At 53.3% G+C, this 16,943-nt stretch overlaps 1 protein-coding gene across 1 annotated transcript; it reads right to left on the reverse strand.

Moving 5' to 3' along the window:
- Nucleotides 1-7,499: 7,499 nt before the first annotated feature.
- TNFRSF9 (tumor necrosis factor receptor superfamily, member 9) lies at nucleotides 7,500-16,307 on the reverse strand. The gene is made up of 8 exons (XM_004679304.2): nucleotides 16,127-16,307; nucleotides 15,653-15,760; nucleotides 15,194-15,331; nucleotides 14,197-14,412; nucleotides 14,015-14,111; nucleotides 12,882-12,970; nucleotides 12,356-12,490; nucleotides 7,500-7,582 (listed from the first exon to the last, which is right to left on the reverse strand). Exons 1-8 carry the CDS (start codon nucleotides 16,245-16,247, stop codon nucleotides 7,500-7,502), a joined length of 987 nt encoding a protein of 328 aa, XP_004679361.2. The 5' UTR covers nucleotides 16,248-16,307.
- Between the last annotated feature and the right edge of the window lie 636 nt (nucleotides 16,308-16,943).

Below are 16,943 nucleotides of genomic sequence, written 5' to 3' on the forward strand. Positions count from 1 at the left end.
GTGTGTGTGGTGTGTGGGGGGTGGGGGAGGGGTGCAGGAGCGGTGGCCGGCACCCCACACGGGCAGCTGGGCCGGAACGGATGTCTTGCGGCCTCCTGGAAGCAGATCAGCCAGCAGATCAACACTGCAGGGCGGGAGATGCTTGTGCCCCCTCCCTGCCCCCTTAGTCACCCAAGAGCAGTGAGCTCGCAGCCCGGGGCTAAGCTGTTATTCTGCCAGTTTGCTGGGAACATGGCACGTCTGGTCGCTGCTGGAGCAGTGGGGCACCGTGTCAGGCCGTGGCTGTCACCTCCCGGCAGCTCTGTGCCATCTCAGGAGGAGGAAACCCAGGCGGGAGCTCGGCCGCGCGGCGGAGGCTGTCCTCAGACCCCCAGGGGCCCGGACGGCGCTGAAAGCTGGTGTTACTCGTCCTTCAAGGCTTGTTCAGAGCCTCGTTACAATAAGCCTCGTTACAATAAGACCGTCCTGTGACGGACGCCAGGAGAATGAGCCTCTGGCCACTCATCTCCCACATGGAAGAAAATGTCTGAGCTCTGCCCCAGGTACCCCAGCGTGGGAACGGGCACCCCCAGGGCTGTGGGGCCCTCGCCCTGGCTGACCAGCGGTCGTGAGCAGAGCCACGGTCAGCATCACGGCTCCTAGCGCAGTGACCTCGGGCCGCCGGTCTCCCCAGGCAGTCGGCGCGGAGGACTTTAGAGAACATTCTGTGAGAGAGGGGTCTGTGTGGGGGCCCTTTGCTACAGATGCCCCCGGGCACAGCTGCCTGCCCGGCCTTCTGAGCGCCTCCATCCATTCGGCCTTCAGGGGCCCCCGCAGAGCGTGAGGGCGAGCAGTGGAGGAGGAGTAATCGCGACACATGTCAGGTCCCGCGGTGACGCGGCGTCTGGCCACAGGCACGCAGCGCAGCCTGGCCAGGCCAGGCCTGCCCTCGGGGGACAAGGCCGTTTTCTGGTAACAGCCCCTGCCTCTTCCTGCCGGGGGCGCGGGGGCGGGGAGCGTGGGGGGCCATCTCAGCTGACACATTCCCTGGGGAGCATCTGTTTCCTCTTGAAATTCCTGTCCACGGAGGAGGCTGTTTGTGGCGCCCAGTCGCTCTGTCTGGCGAGTGTCCTCTCAGACCGTCTGCAGAGCCCCAAGGGTCTCTGAGAGCGGCCTCCCCAGTGAGTGTGGAGTCCAAGTGTAAACTCTCAACTTAGACTCCGCTGATGACTCTCTTGTCACTGTCTGGAGCTGCCCTGTCCCCCTGACCTCTGGCACTCCCTCCTGGAAAACCCCAGCCCCGGGGCAGCTCCCTGGCCTCTCAGCCCTGGCAGGCTCCAGCCCTCCCGCATGAGCCCACGTCCCTGGGGGCTGAGGGACTTGCCCGGAGCGGGCAGGCCAGCATGCCGCCGCTCGCCGTGAAGCCCGTCTTTCCCGCCATCCTCTCCCCACCCAGAGGGCCCCAGAGAACCTTCTGGCCTCCGCTCTTGGGCCTCCTTCCTGCCAGTACCTGCATTCCTGTGGCCCCTGCTCCTGGGGAAACGGAAACTCCCCTTCTCCTTCCCCGCACTCTGGTCCCCGCGTGTCACTGGCTCCCCCTGGTCCCCACCCAGCACCCCACCTTGCTCAGCTCTCTCCAGTTCTCTTAGAACCCAAATCCCTGTGCCCCTGTGAACCAGGCTTGCCAAATGGAGCCAATAAAATCAGGGGGTGCCCGGTTATCGGAACTCCAGGTGAACAGTGAGAGCTGCTCGGTGTAGACGCGTCCCACGCGGTGTCTGGGTGGGCTTGGACTAAAGCCAGCTGCTGCTTCTCTGTGACTGCAGTGTCCCTGCCCCCGTCACTTCCCTCCCATCACCAACCCTGGGCCCGTGCTCCTTCTGGAACAGAAGCAGGTGTTTCTCGCTCCTTCTGGAACAGGTGTTTCTCGCTCGCCCTTTGTCCTTGTCCTCCCAGGAAGCCTCTCCCACCCCTTCCAGCCTGTGCCTCCCCCCAGGCTCACAGGCTCCCCACCAGCAAGAGCTGCAGATGGCGGGTGCCGCCCTACTTTAAGGTCAACTCCCAGCAGACAGGAGGTCCTCGGTGGCAACAGACCTCCGACCAGGTTGTGCCTGTCCGACCCTCGGCTCGGGGTCAAAGGTGGAGGGCTGCCTTTATCTCTGGGTCCTCGTGGGTACCTGAGGCAGGGCCCCTGGAAAGAGCGAGTCCAGGGCAGGGGACAGGCTGTCAGGTTCAGCCTTTTGAAATCTGCAAGCATGCTGTTTGAACAACCTCCGTGATGGAGTGGGACATGCAGGCCCGACCCCATCCTGGGATGAGACAGTGCTCCTTGTTTGGTGGCTTACAAGGATCCCAAACTCGCCCGTTCGCTGAACTTGGCACTGAGCCTCTGCCTGGCTTCGCAGGGAGGGCACTGACTCCATCCTGAGCCGCTATGGCTCGCGGTGGCACTGGTAATACGAGTTTCAGAAAGAACCAGCTGCTGCTTTTTTTTTTTTATTCCTTTTTTCCTGTTGAGGTGACATTTTGGTGTCCTATTTCAAAGTCCTGTGAACAGACATGCTCACCCCTGAGCCCCACCGCACGCAGACCACACATCCCTTGCTGTGGCCCTCCTTTGCACCCACAAATGGAAAGACTGCTTTGCAGAGGAGACACCTTCCGGGGCCTCGTGCCCCTCATCTGAGAAGTTTCCATCAGAATGTTCCACTAGAGGAGAAAATCAAAGTTGATTGAGAAGTAGCCTAAGCCTGGTCGTAAGCATTTAGAAAACTGTCTCCAACTGGCACATCCCGAAATATACGCATTTCTGTTGACCACAGACATTGGCATTCATTCGGATGAAACTCAGTTATTAAGTGTCCTGAGTTAACCCCCAAGGGGGTTCCTTTTATTCTCTTTGGATTTCTTTTCTCTACTAACTGTCACTTAGGGGAAACGAACATTCAGATTCCAAGTTCCTGTGCTTCATATCAGTGACTGTTATGAAATAGCGAGTGCTGGAGTCTGCCAGGCCCGCCTGCTGCAGATAGTAGAATAAACAGTGGACTTTCTTTGTTTATAATCTGGGGCAGTGAGAATCCATGGGTGGCCCAAGCTGGTGAGGGGTGACTGGCCGCTCTCTGTGCATGGGCAGACAGCAGAGCATTCAGTGCCAGGGACTGACAGTTCACAAGCTGTGGCATGGAGCGGCAAGAGCGCCCCCCCCGCCCTGCGTCCCAAAGGCACGCTGCACCCCGAAATGTCGTTTGCCACCTACCTCAGAGGGTCACTCCACAGTGGCCATTCTCTTGTCCTCGCCAGGATTCCAGGTCTGCAGGATGCTTGCATGAAGCTTCCTGTTCCTGTTGAGATTCCCCAAAACCTGGGGAGACCCCGTGGTAGCCACTGCAGGCAGAATGCTTGGGGGTCTTATTTTCTGTCAGTCTCACCAAGAGGAGGGTTTATGGGCCTGGCAAGATTTTTGGAAATTTTTTTTAAAGATTATTTATTTATGCACACAAGACCTGGGGTACAGGCCAGAGGTGTGGGCAGTGAGAGGATTCACCAGAGACACAGTGGGGAGCAGGACAGGTGGATGGACTGAAGTCCACTGCTGAGGGAGCAGCAGGCAGGTCAGGAGAGGTCTGCTGCGCCCTGGCGGTCACCTCCGGGGCGGGGATCGAACTCTGCCGCAGCGGCGGCTGGCAGCTTCATAGTGCTGCGCTTCAACCTGCAGCATCACCAAAGAGGGCCCAAAATTACTTGGAACATTACAAAATATATCCTCTATAACATTAGCTTCATCTTTTACTTAATACCAATCCCTCCATAAAATAGTAAAGAAAAAAAAAATCCAGTGAAGTCACTGTGTCTATTAAAATTAAAACAAGGCCTTCTCAAGCCACATAATTAGATACCAATGCATAAGAAAATACATCCTTTACAGAGGAGGGGGGAAGAATATTATTCTAAGTTTCTTGCAGGCTTTTATCTTCTTAGAATGCCGTTGAACTTTAGATTAAATCAAAGATAGAACCACAAGCCGAGTCAGCTGCTATCAAATAATTTTGTTTTTCAAAAAAAATTCATTTGAAAAAAACACATTATGATCTTCAGATAAAAACTAACTCTATTCACAAACCAGAATGAGGGGCCTTCTTTGACCTGATCCAGTCTATTTACCAAAAAATGTAGGAATTCACCTTAAATAAAACAATTTATTATATAAAGTGTGACATAGTTACATTGACTTACATTGTATCTGAGGGCCTACCAAGTCAAGAAGTATAGCAAGAAGTGAGACAGCAAGAACCAGAAAAGGAAGAAAATATTGTTGACCATCACATGACTGGATGTATAGAAAAACCCAAAGAATCAGCTTACCTACAGTTAAAAATAATAGAAAAGTTTAGCAAAGAAGCTGGCTATAAACTAATATAGTTAAATCAGCTATACTTCTAGATTCCAACAGCAAGCACAATCATTTAAAAAGCAAAAATAAAGCAAAGTACCTTGAAATAAGTCTAAAAAGATGTATAATATCTGGAGAACTTTTTTTTTAAATAGTTTATTTTTACATCATTTTGTACATTTTTTTTAATCTCAATTGTAATCCCCATGTGTTTCCCATCACCATAGTCCCGTGCACTTCCCTCCCCCCCCCCCCGTTTTTGATCCCATTCCCCACTCCACCCCCATAAAATGTCTCTGGTATATGGCTGTTCATTATTCTTATTATTTTCTTGCCTGGTCCATTATACTCCTACTATGAGTGAAACCATCCAGTATTTTTTTCTTTCTCACTTATCTCACTAAGCATGATCTTTTCCAGCTCCAATTATCTGGAGAACTTTTAGGAAATCCTATTGAAGGACATTAAAATCTTGCCCTACCAAGTGTCAAAAACTATTATAAAGCTACAGTAACAAAAACAGTATGTCATTGGCGCAGGACAAATTGAGCCCAGACTAGAGAGCCTAGAAACAGACCCGGGAATATACTGAGGTGATGAATGATGAGGGTTATTGCTGATCCTTGGGTCCAGGACGGGTTACTAAATGGAGGGTACTAGTGATCATGCAGGTACAAAACTCAAACTTGGACCTATCTATGCACAGTCTTTTGTATTAACCTTAATACAAGAGACCAGACTTAAAACTTTCAGAATAAAATGTGAAGAAAAATCTTTGTGATGTTGGAATAGGGAAGGAGTTCTTTAGCCTAGGGACAAAAAAAGTTAACTATAATGAAAAAGGTTACAAACTTTTTTTAACTTTTTAAAAATAATATAATAATTTATTTTTACATCATTTTGTGCCTTTCTCCATCTCAGTCGTAATCCCCGTGGGCTTCCCATCACCAGATCACCCGTCCAGTGTATTTCCCTCCCCCACCCACTGTTTTTGATCCCATCCCCTCCCCACCCCTGTAAAATGTCTCTGGTATATAGTTGTTCGTTATTATCTTCTCACCTGGTCCTTTACTCTCCTGTTATGAGTGAAACCACCCGGTGTTTTTCCGAAAAGGGTTTTAAACTTAATCAAATTAAATTAATAAACTTGATTATTAGTAAAATGGTAAAAAAAAGAGAGAGAACAAATGACAAGCAAAGCAGATATGTATGACATGTGTAAGCGACCAGAGACCAGTACCTAGAATATATAAAGAACTTCTGTGATTCAACGAGAACATGCAACCATTGCACAAAACAGCAACTAATTTCACAAAAAAGAAATGCATGTTATAAAAATGTGACAGGATGTTCAAGGGAACTGAGAGAATGCAAAATACGACCACCGTGAGATGCCACCTTGAGCCCACAGCCTTGTGAGACTGAGTGGCCACAGCCAGGGGCTCAGGGCAGAGCCCCCGCCTCACTCTGCCTCCACAGTATGCTCTCGCTGTCCGAAATGCTTCCTGCCCCTCTTTGGGCAGACACTCGGCTTTCTGCCGTAGGACGCCCAGCGTGACTACGTGACTTGGGTCAGCCAGCTGAGCAAGAGATGTGCGGCCCTTTAAGCACTGTCCAGACAGCGGTCACTGCTCCTGCCACGTCACTCCCAGCGGGAACTGATGCAGGACATGGCAGCAGCTGGCAGCCAGAGGAGCGTGTGCATCGTGCCGGAGCAGCTCACTCCCTTCCTGGTCTGCGTGAAGGAGCAGCTCTCACTGTGGTGTCCAGCTCGCCAAGATGAACTTTGGGGAGACCCAGCAGTGGCTCCACGCCCCAGCTTCCCAGTGACGCTCTCTCACGGGAGACTGGAAAGCACACTCGTAGCAACATGGTCCGTGATGCCCAGAACCTGGGAACAGCCCACCTCTCCTTTGGTGGAGAACAGATAAGTTAAGGTACAGCTACAAAATTCTACAGTGCTAACATAGATGCATTCCAGCAACATGCGTGAATCTTAATAAATATAATTTTAGTGGTGCAAGCGAGTCACAGATGTCGCCCACAGTCTGATACTATCTTTACAAAACTAAAACAAGACTAAATAGCATAGTTTTAGGGCATATAATAGTTAAATAAATGTCAGGGTTTTTCCCAAATCAGTACTCCCAAGTGGGGTGTCCTGGGTTGGGGGGGGAGGTAAGCAGACATGGTGGGGGGCAGGGCAGAAGGACACGCTGACCTTCACTTGGACTCTAAAAGGAGGCTCTTCTCCACCTTTGGTCCTTGGCACGGTCGGTCACAGCAGCTGTGTGTCCCAGAGGTGACCCACGCGGGCTGGGTGGTCCCGCAGAACCAGGTTCGTGGGCTCCTTGAGTTTCACGCCGTTGGCACATCACGGGGTAGACTTCTCATTCCGACTCAGCTTTCGCCCTTCTCAGCCCAGAAGCTGGGTGCAGGTGCTCAGGCAGGGTGTGGGCATCCTGGGGGGCTCTGGCTGGGCCGGGACCCCAGGTCATGACCTCTGCGTGTCATACTTTTCATATACATTTTGTTCACTCGTTTGAGTGTAGCAAAGATTTTTTTATGGTTTTATGATTTTTTTTTTTTTTTTAAAGTAAGATCTAGCCCAGGGAGAGCGAGGCTGAGGCAGCAGCGGGGAGGATGGGAAGATCACGGGACAGCACAGGCCCTGACCTCTGTCCAAACCCTTGCCTCGCCCCCGGACACTGTCCTCTCCTGCTGCGGCGGGGCAGGGGCTGAATCGGTGGGAATTTGCTTGGGGATGTTTCCTGCTTCTCATGACTCGTCACATGTCATGTTAGCACCAGAAAAGGGGGGACTGATTTTGACTGCAATTTTAGCTGCACTACTGACCAGGGGGGTAAATTTAAAATATCATTTTCTCTGGATTTCAAAAACTTAGCCCAAGTAACCCAGACTTCTCCAATAGTATCTAGAAAGTGCCCCTGTTCTGTTCACATGGCATCGTTTCCAGAGCCAATCCGATCGCATTTAGCAAACAAATCTTTTCAGGATGCTGCTGGCCCGCCCAGGCTGGGGTCTGCAGTTTAGAAGGTGGCCGGGGGGCGCGTTGGTCTCTGCTCATTCTGCCTGGAGGTGCCCAGCGGCCCTCCGGCCTCCCACTTCATATTTCATATTCTTCTTCTTCCGGAAACCGGCAGCTACAGCCGTCTTCTTCTTGGGCAACTTGGATTGGCTTCATAAATGCTAGAATGGAATTTACAAGACATTTATCTTTTGTTGTCTGTTTTGAGTACCGCACACTCACGTTCCATAAATCGCAACCCTGGAACATCTCTTAGCAAAACTTTTCAACTTAACTCATCAAAAAGAGGTAAAGCAACTATTAACTTTTCTCTGCGTTATTTAAGATTTTTTCCCCTTTTGCCAAGTATTTATTTGATTGGTCCTAAAAAATTATTTTCTCCATGGTTAAACCAATCTTGAGTTCGGATCACTCCACCATGAAAGGAATGCTTTCCCAAGTATGACTGGAGTTTCCATGCAGCACGTATTTTGGCTTAGAAGTTACTCGGATTATACATGAGGCAGTTTCTTGTGAGTGAGAAGCTGTAACAGCACAATTTTAAGATATTCCCACTAGTTCCAGTTCTTAGTAAGTAAAGAACTGATCGACACATTAACTTCCAGGTTCAGGGTTTTTTGTTTGTAAAGTATTTGTGTTACTGCTGAGGAAATTTCAATCCTAAGCAGATATTTTTCTCTCTTTTTAAAAGATTTATTGTATTTATTTATGCACACAAAAGCTGGGGCACAGGCCAGAGATGCGGAGGGTGGGAGGACTCCCCAGAGACAGAGTGGGGAGCAGGGCAGGCGGATGTACTGACATCCCCACTGCTGGGGGGAGTGGCGGGGAGACTGGAGAGGGCTGCTGCTCCCTATGGGTCACTCCCTGGCCAGGGACCAACTCAGCCTGCGGTGGCTGCCAGTAGCTTGACAGTGAGATTTAACCCCTGCACCACCAGGCCCCCAAAGCAGATATTTTTCTATTCTAATAAAGTCATTTTTTGTGTGCTTGTTCTTATGAGAAAGAGCTAAAACCTAACTACTGTGCTATCTCCAAAAACATAGGAGAAGCTGGGAATGTATTCAGCGCTACTGATGGGAAATCTTTCATTTGAAATGGCATTGAAGATGGGGTAGTCATATTTAGCTTTTCTGTTAACTGCTGCTCAAACTGTGGACACCGTCTACGTGAGTCAGAAGGACCTGAGTGGTGGAGAGACAGAGGAGGGACCTCGGGCCAGGAGAGCAGCATGGCCGCACGCTCCCTGAGTTTCCTCGCAGCCTCAAATGCCCCAGGCTGGGGACTGCACACACCCACAGCCCAGAAATGCCAGCAGATGGAGACTAAAAATCGAAAGTGTCCCCCACCCCCAAAGGCTATTCTTTCTTGCTCTAGAACAAGGAAAAGAGTTGCAGAGAAAGCTGAAGCTTTTAGATAAGAATCACTCTACTCTAGCAGAAAACAGAAAAAAACTGTGGCCCATGCCCAAGCCCACCAGCCAGGGCTGTGCAGAGCCCGGCGTCCACTCTCGCCAGGCCGCATCAAGTGTTGTCTTCCTCTCCCCTGGCCAGTGTCCAAGGGGGACTGGAGGGGAGCCAGGACTCACTACTGCCCAGCAGCAGCGAGGCCACCCCACCCCACCCCTTCAAAATCTGGGGGTCGTGGGAACAGTAACACCCCAACTTAACACCCTGGGAACTTTCCTCACCCCAGTGGTGTCAGCAGAGCCTCAGTGGGGAGCCTGAACCCCTACTTGTGTCTAGGAGCCCCTCCGCCCCAGGAGGTCTGCTGTCAAATCTGGACTTCTACCCTACCCCTGCCTGGCAGTAACAAGGCAGCCCCCCCCAATATGGAGTGAGCCCCATCAGAGAAAACCTGAGGAAGTAGCAGCTTTCCATCTGCTCCAGTCATATCATCATATCCTACATGTCTGGGTTTCAATCAGAAGACACTTGCTGTTCTACAAATGGAGTAAGAGAGAAACAGAAATGGAAACCAGAGAGCAACAGAACCAGAAACAAAAACTAATATGGTGTCGTAAGTGCTGAGGTGTAAATGATTACATTAAATATACACAGATTAGATACACCAATAAAGGGCAGAGATTAGCAGAGTGACCCCATAGTGTCTCCAAAGAGTTCGCTTCAAATATAAAGAGGTAGGTGGGTAGAAAGTGAAATGAGGCAAAAAGATGGATCACAAATATGTTAATGTTTTTCAAATAGCAGGAGTGATTCACGTCAGCTAGAGTAAACTTAAGCATGAAGGAAATTACCAGACACAGAGAGGGTCCTGGCTAATTATAAAAGAGTCTGTTCACCAAGAAGATGTGACAGTCCTCAGTGCACATACCCCAGACAGCAGTGCTGACCTGGGGAAGCAAAACTTGATAAAACTGAGAAGAGATACAATCAAATTTGGAGAATTAAACGACCCTCCCCCATCCGCTGATAAAGTAGACAGGAAATCGACAAAGATACAGAATTCAACAACCTCATCAATCAAGAGGAGCTAATCAATATTAGCACTTTAACCAACAGAAGAGTTGTCCATGGGACAGATTTACAGGAATTGAAATCGTATCGCGTAGAAGAGACCTGAACTGGATATCAATAGCAGAATGAAAACGGAGGCATCACCAAATACTTGGAAACCGAAAAGCACAGTTTTAAATAACCCATGGGTTCTACAACTTCCCGGGTGAGCTGCTCTGGGGAGAAGGCAGTTACGGAGCAGAGGCGTCACGGGCCTGGCAACCAGACTGGCTCGCCTGGAGCTGTGGACACACGGCCTCTGTGAGATGCCTACTTCACAGCTGACGTGAACCCCACACGCCCCCCAAGCAGCAGCTCTTCAGTGCTCACAGCCAGCAACCCTAAAACTACACAGACCCCCTCGGCCAGCTCCTTCAGGGGTCACGTTCCAGTGCCCAGAGAGGGGTGTCTGCTGGGTGCCCTTTCCTGGCTTTGTCACCAGTCCGTGAGCCCCGACTCCCTACGGCTCCTGGCGGCTGGGGCCAGCTGGCCCCTCCGCCTGTCTGTATGGGAGCTGGGTCATACCGCAGGGCCCTAGCCCCTGCCTGGCCGGTGACACCACACTACAGACCCCGCAGACCAAAGTAATAAGGAAATACCACGAGTAACTGAAATACTTAGATTTATCTGACAACTTAGATGAAATGGACACGTTCATCAAAAACCACAAACTACCCCAACTCACTCAACATGAATTAAAGAACCCAAGTAGTCCTACAATTATTAAGGAAATTGAACTTGTGACTGTTGAGGAGCTTTAGCTCCAAACAGAACATCTCACTAGAGAATCCCACCAAGCAATGTAAGAAGAATGAGTATCAACTCTTTCCCAGAACATAGAAGAGGGAACGTCCATCCCCAGGAATCAGCATCACTGGTAACCAAAGCCAACCAAGACTGCTTTGAACATGAATTTTTAATCCCTCATGAATCTAATTCCAAACAGGCTTAAAATGGGGCCTCCCTGGGCGTGCAGGGGCCACTGCTCAGCACCATCCAGCTATCGCCAGTCACTGTGGCCTGAGTTCGATCCCCGGCCAGGGAGCTACCCACAGGGTGCAGCAGACCTCTCCTGTCTCTGCTTGCTCTGCTCCCCACTCTGTCTCTGGTGAATCCTCTCACACCCCGCACCTCTGGCCTGCACCCCAGCTCTCTTATGCATAAATCAGTAAAATAAATCTTTAAATAACCTAAATTTATTAGTGGATTATAGTCCCATTGCACCCCACTAATTACTCATAAATACTTTTGCAAAGCATTTGATGAAACCTATATTCATACAGTTTGGGGTGAAGATGAGGCAGGATAGTTCTTTAAATCAGAGATGTGGTTCAAGCATAGAGGTTCAGATCTCAAAAGAGTATCATAAAGAAAGCCGCCGAATGGGAGAAGATTTGCCGGAATATGAGCGGCAGCCTGAAGCAGTCCTGTAGTTTAATAGTGGCAAAAAGAAAAAAGAGAGCCAGTGGGAAAGTCTCAGAAAATTCAGTCAGGCATTTCTCGAAAGGGGAAAGAAACGCAAGAGGCCGAGGAACACCGAAAGGCTTCCGTCTCCCCAGCCCGAGGGGCTGCCAGTTAGACACCCCCGCTGGGGCTCGGTGTTAGATTTCAGAACCTTCGTGCAAATCCGCTTGGTGCAGGGTGGGGCTGACTCTTTCCCTCACGTGTTTTTTCCAACAGCTCCAGTCTTGGGGTTCCCAGGTCTCCCCAGGGCCCTGGAGGCTCCCTGCAGGCACAGCCCCCGCCCCCAGCAGAGCTCACCTGTCATGGATGGCTCTGTGGGTAAACTTATGGAATAAATGGTTCGGTGAGGGCCGTCTCCTGCCAGACACCTGCCGGACTGCTACGGGCAGTGTCTTGTCTGAGGCGTGAGTCCACTCCTGCGCTCTTTCCCCCAGAGTAGTGCTGTAGCTGACCCTTCCCACGCCTCCTGGATCCTAGGCTGTGGGTCTAGCCCGGGGCCGAGCTTTTTCTCAGCTGGGGGTGCAGCGCTCACGAAGAAACGCCACCGTCTGCTCCTTACTGTCCTGCGCGCACAACCGGATGGGCACACAGCTGCCCGGGGCTCACGCTGGCCTCTTTCTAGAGCCCTCGACCGAGCCCTGCTCTCCTGGACAGAATCACAGTGCTTCCGCTACTTGTGCTGGGTGCTGTGGGCTTACCCCCTGCGCTGGTGGGTGTTCAGCTGCAACGCTGACCCCTCACAAGATACCGGTCTCCTGTCCTGCCCCTGCTCCCCAGCTGTGGCCGAAATGTCTCTAGACATTGATGGATGAGCGTCCCCTGGGGGCCGCGCTGACCCGGCTTGGTGCCGCTGCTTGCTGCCCCAGCCTCTCCCGTGAAGGAAAGCGCTCCTCCCCGGCCCTGCAAAGGGCCGCCTCCCAGGAGGCGACGCCCGGAGCGCGACGTCCATCTTACGTTGCTTGACCATGTCCAGGAGTTTCTTCCTGCTGTGCTTGACGACAGACAGACGGTGCGCGAGGCAGAGCAACAGGACCAGCACCATGGCTGACGTCAGCGCCAGCAAGATGACCAGGATCCGGGTGGCGTTACCTTGGAGGGAAAGACGGGTGCTGTCGACAGGGCCGCCTGCCTGCCACCCCAGCCCGGGAGGCGCCGAGCCTCGGGCATCGCCTGCCAGCTGGCTTAGCCAGTTAGCTGTGGGGCACGGAGACGCTCTGCTTTGCCAAGAGGCCCGCAGAAGCGAAGGCGCCTGGCCCGCTACCCTCTAGGAAACAGGGGCTCTCGACTCCCTCCACCGGGCAGTCTCCCCTGGGCTCAAGTCTCACTGGCTCTGCTCCTCACGGCAAACACCCGAGAAAAACTGACGGGGCCCTTGAAGTCAGGCGCCACGGGGCCAGGGCTGCTGCAGGCCCCGGCAGGCCCCGGAACGTCGCTCTGGTTGAACTCACCAAAGCAGCCACCCGCTGTCCCTGGCAGGTACCTGGAAAGAGGTCGGCGGCGGGCGGGCCACACACCACATCACTGTCCTTCGTCCCGTTCACAAGCACAAACTTTCCATTCAAAGAACAGCTTAGACAGACACAAAAAGAGTGAAGATGATTGGTTTCATACAGATCATCCAGATTAAAGACATTAACATTTTCCACCCAGTAACAGCCTGGTGCCAGCCACCTGGGCCATGCCAGGCTCCGCACAACTTGCCTGCCCCCGCCTCCTGCGGCCTCCGGCTGCTACCCAGCAGCCCGCTCCTCTGGCCCCGGAGGAGTTCAGGCCGCGCTGTCCGGTTAACCTCCCAGCCCCACCCCCGAGCACATTCGAGCATCTCCTGCACACGTGGGCGACAGAGAACTTGGCAAATGTTTGGACTCGCTCTGGGGGCTGGCATCAGACCCCCAGGGTTTGGCCAGAATGACCAACGGCAAGTTAGGAAATCTCTCTAAGCCTCACTTTTCTCATCTGGAAAATGAATTATTCATCACCCCAGGACTGTTTCAAGGAGAGTAAGAACCCAGTGCCAAATTGTCCCCTGCCTGACTCGCTCCCACCGCCATCAGCATCACCCCACCGATCACCCCGTCTCCACCCCCACTGTCACCCACACCCACCTCCGCCACCAGGATCACCCCACCCCGTCATCGTCATCACCCCCTCTGTCCTATCTTTTCCTTCTATCCTTCAAGCCCAGTTCACTCCCACTTTATGTGAAGTCTCACTTGACTGCTCAACTATGTGCGCGGAAAGACCTTTTTAAAAAACTTTCCAATGTGCTACAAACCAGTATTTTTGTAAAACGTTATAAAAAGCAAATGAAGGCCCTTCCTGGTGGCCTAAGGTGTTAAGGCTCAGCACTGTGAAGCTATCGGCAGCCACTGCAGCACGAGTTCGCTCCCCGGCCGGGGCGCGGCAGACCCCTCCTGTCTCCCCACTGCTCCCCTCAGCAGTGGACTTCGTCGATCAGCCTGTTCTGCTCCCACTGTGTCTCTGGTGAAGCCTCTCACCCCCTGCACCTTTGGCCTGTACCCACGTCTGTATGCACACATACATAAATCTTAGAAAAGAAAAAAGGTCCAACCTAGAATCTTAGTTGTGTGATGCAGAAGGAGTGATACGTACTCTGTCCAGGGCCGGCAGTCGCCTCGGCTCAGGTCCTTGAACGTCCCGAAACCGCAGTCTTGGCTGGGCGGCATCGGGGCGCCCCAGACACAGGGTCCTGCAGGGGAGGCCGAAAGCTCAGGCCAGGGCGCCTGGAGGCCCTGGCCGGGGCCGCGGGTGCAGGCGGGGACAGTGGACGGAGCCCGCCCCGGGGCTGGGGCTCACTGAGGCGCTAAGTGGCAGCGGTGCCAAGGGCACATAGAGGGTGGCAGTGGCTCGCTCAGCCACCATCTTGATGTGAGAGGATCGGGCGGCCGCGGGCAGGGCTGCTGAGGCCTGCTGGAGGCCCGGGGGCAGCCCGGCCTGGCGGTCCCAACGCCCGTCCTCCTCCAACTCCCCTTTGTCCAGTCTCACAGAACCTGGGTCGCGACTGGGCAGGAGGGTTGCACAGGGAGAAGCAATTCCTAGCCAGCAGTGAGCAGGCTCTTGGGAAGTGAAAGAGAAACTCAGACAGCAGCCTAGGGGCAGCGTGGGGGAGGGGCGCCGCTTCAGGTGGGGAGACAGACGCCTGGTTGTGGGGGAGACGGGCGACAGCCGGACCCTGTGCCGCACGCCACCACGGCCCCAGACGGCCACCAGGGCGGGCCACCTGTGGTGTCTGTCTTGCCACCATGACAAAATGTACGTGCTCTAGGACAGGTGAGGAAACTTGCAACTTGCTGTGAGGTGGTGGAACCTTCTACCACTTCCTACCCAGTCTTTACCAACCCCCCAAAAGGTGTCATTACAGGAAGGCACCTGCTACTCTGTGGGGCTGACCCCCCCCACACCAGCTGTCAGGAGACCGGGAGACGATGCCCGAGGACGTGGGCGCCGCTCCCGAAACTCGGTCCCAAGACGCGTCCAAAGCCAGGCCACCGCCTGGCCACCGGCGCAGCACGAGCCACCGCCGCGAAGGTAACACCGCGCCCAGGGGGTTTGAAACGAAAGATGCCTGAGGCTCTCCCGCCCCGAGGCGACTTCAGGTTATTTCCACGGGCTGGAGAATAGCCGTGGCGGTATCATGGACCTGACTCAGGAGCTCACGCGTGTCAACTAAGCCCCGGAATCTACTTCATCGTGAACGGCCCGCGGCCCTGTGCAGGACACCTGCGTGCGGCCGCTGCCGACACTGCGTGCCCGCTGCAGCCAAGTACTCACCAGCGCCGGCTGCTCCTGCCCCGGGCGGGCAGTCTGGCGCGCACATGCTGCAGTCGGCCCCGGCGCAGTGGAACCCCGAGCTGCACTGGCACTCCGTATTGCTGGTCTTGGAGCACGGCTTCTTGACCTTGAAAATCCCTGCAAAGCCCTTGAGTTTCGTGACCTTTGCCCTCAGGTCCCAGATGCCAACCTCGGCGCTAGGACGCAAGCCGCGCTCACAGCGCCCCCAGCGGCCACAGCACACACGCTCCCCTGTCACCAGTGACCGCTCTGGTCCAAAGGTCCAGTTCCCTGACATCTGGCAATTCCAGAACATGGTTTTACTGGGTCTGCCCCTGGCAGAAGGAGTGGCGCCCAGGAGCCTCCGGGAAGCCAGGGGAGAAGAGCTGGGTGTGCCAGCTTGCATTCGGATGGCGAAGACATATTTCAACTCCCCAAAAGACCTCCTCTAAAGGGTACCTTCACACAGCTTGCATATTGTACAGGTCCTCTGTCCCCTTGTGCTGGAGAAACTATTTGAAGGACAGGCAGTGCAAGTCTGGTTCTTGTGGATGTCACAAAAAGTTCCTAAAAGGGTAGAGAGTGGAGGCAGGTTTGACAGTGGACAGTGACCACCCAGAGCATTAGGAAGTCCCTGACCAAGCTGGACTTTGAGACGATGACTCCGCCTCCAGATGCCACAGTGGTAGGCTTTCTTTTGCTGATTGGCTTTTTATAGTGATGCACTTGCAGGATTATCCATAACATCACAACAGAATCAGAAATGACACAGGACAGCCATGGCAACAATAAATTAGCAGAAAGAAGAGGGCCCCTTACATGTTGAATACTGAATAAAAGGGAATTTAGACAGTGCCCACGAGCCCTGACCCCAACCCAGCTGAGCCAGGTGTCCAGCAGAACACGCCCAACACAGGGCGACCTGGGTCTTACCAGGCTCACAGTGGCCGCAGGGCTCCAGCATTGCTGTCGTCTTCTCGACATGCATCAGCAACAGCACCGCAGCCATCATGTTATAACAGCCTTTTCCCATGCTGATGTTGATGTCTTGCATAGAACAGATCCCGGCAGGGCAAAATCCAGACGGATTTCAATTAGATGAGCCGCTTTCCCAAATACTCTGCAAACAGCAAACGTTTCCCAGAGTGAGATGCATCCCCCTGTCCGAATCAACTGTTATCTACACAATTCCCCAAGACCGGAGCACAGGTTGTTCGAAAAGGATGTGAGAGAGGGAGAGAGTGTATGCTCCAGGTAGCAAATTCACCGAAACTGCTAGGATACGACACGCCTAAGTGCCTAACCTGGCTCAGGTTTGCCAGAAGCCGAGTGTCCTCTCCAGCTCCCTGCCGAAGTGCAGAAGGAGCAGCCACCTGGGGGCTTTGGTGGAGTCTGGGCTTTGGCAGCCCAGTTTCGGCCAAGCCTGGAAAGACAGCCCAGTGCGGGGCGTCTGACTGTGAGCTGGGCGGCGGCTGGCTGGGCGCTGCCAGCAGGGGCGCTAAGCTGGCACCGCTCACAGGCTGCTTTGCGGAGCAGCTTCCAGACAGCCGCGGTCCGGTCTCCAGTCACGACACTAAAGAGAAAAAGACAATCTTCAGGCCAGCCATGAAACGGGCTACCAGCAGAAGTTATCAGAAATCAGAAGAGAAAAAGCCGAGACGCAGAAAGGCAGCAGCCTCCTCACCCAGCTCGGTTCCTGCGCTCCAGAGGCGCCCGCGGGGAGTGCTGACAGCGCACAGCTTGCCACTCT

This window comes from Condylura cristata, unplaced genomic scaffold, assembly GCF_000260355.1.
Source record: "Condylura cristata isolate star-nosed mole 26May11 unplaced genomic scaffold, ConCri1.0 scaffold00008, whole genome shotgun sequence".
Classification (NCBI taxonomy): domain Eukaryota; kingdom Metazoa; phylum Chordata; class Mammalia; order Eulipotyphla; family Talpidae; genus Condylura; species Condylura cristata.

Bases quoted from the DNA above. Each gene is read 5' to 3' on its own strand.
- TNFRSF9 (XM_004679304.2), bottom strand. From the start codon at position 16,247: ATGCAAGACATCAACATCAGCATGGGAAAAGGCTGTTATAACATGATG. The intron at 12,971-14,014 runs GTACGTATCACT...TGTCTGTCTAAG, and splicing joins GACTGCCGGCCCTGGACAGA to CTGTTCTTTGAATGGAAAGT. The intron at 7,583-12,355 runs GTAAGATGGACG...ATTCCATTCTAG, and splicing joins CCTGGACATGGTCAAGCAAC to CATTTATGAAGCCAATCCAA.